A 495-nucleotide genomic window follows, 5' to 3' on the forward strand; every position below is an offset into this window, starting at 1 on the left:
TGATAAATTCCCTACCTTTCCCCAACAGGGTCAGCACGGAGAGATCTGTGGAGGCTTCAGCGATGTGCCATGGGGTAAGACGACCATGAAAGGGCGATATGTGGCCTCGGACAAGGCGTTCCTCTTCACACTTGTCAACAACCAGGACATTCCCCCTGCCAAGTTCCCAGTGGTCAAGAAAATGTTTGCCATTTGTTATCATCCAGAGTAAGTGTGTAAAAAGACATGTCATCACAGCCTTTGATAAGGAAACAAGTCTAAAGCCCATGTCCATAGTTTAATGCCTATACTACATCCAGCTACTTACTGGGAGATTTGTTTGGCCACCCATCAGCTCTGCCGTGTGGATTACAGTCATAAGTATGCTTTATAACTTGCCCAGAAGGGACATGCCCAATAATGTGGACACTGCACTGGATGGAATATTGGGTAGTATGGAATAAATTAATGAAGAAGGAAATGCTGGATTTGTGATGTTAGATAATTCATTAGACC

General features: G+C 44.4%; 1 protein-coding gene across 1 annotated transcript in view; it reads left to right on the forward strand.

Annotated features, from left to right (window-relative positions):
• The window catches only part of LOC119592745 (BTB/POZ domain-containing protein 9-like), a gene marked incomplete at its 3' end in the record, with an annotated part of 12417 nt that overhangs the window by 10405 nt on the left and 1517 nt on the right, over positions 1-495 (forward strand). Inside the window, 1 exon segment of the mRNA XM_037941680.1 lies at positions 29-207. Within this exon segment, the coding sequence (XP_037797608.1) occupies positions 29-207 (179 nt within the window).

Source organism: Penaeus monodon, chromosome 30 (assembly GCF_015228065.2).
Source record: "Penaeus monodon isolate SGIC_2016 chromosome 30, NSTDA_Pmon_1, whole genome shotgun sequence".
NCBI lineage: Eukaryota > Metazoa > Arthropoda > Malacostraca > Decapoda > Penaeidae > Penaeus > Penaeus monodon.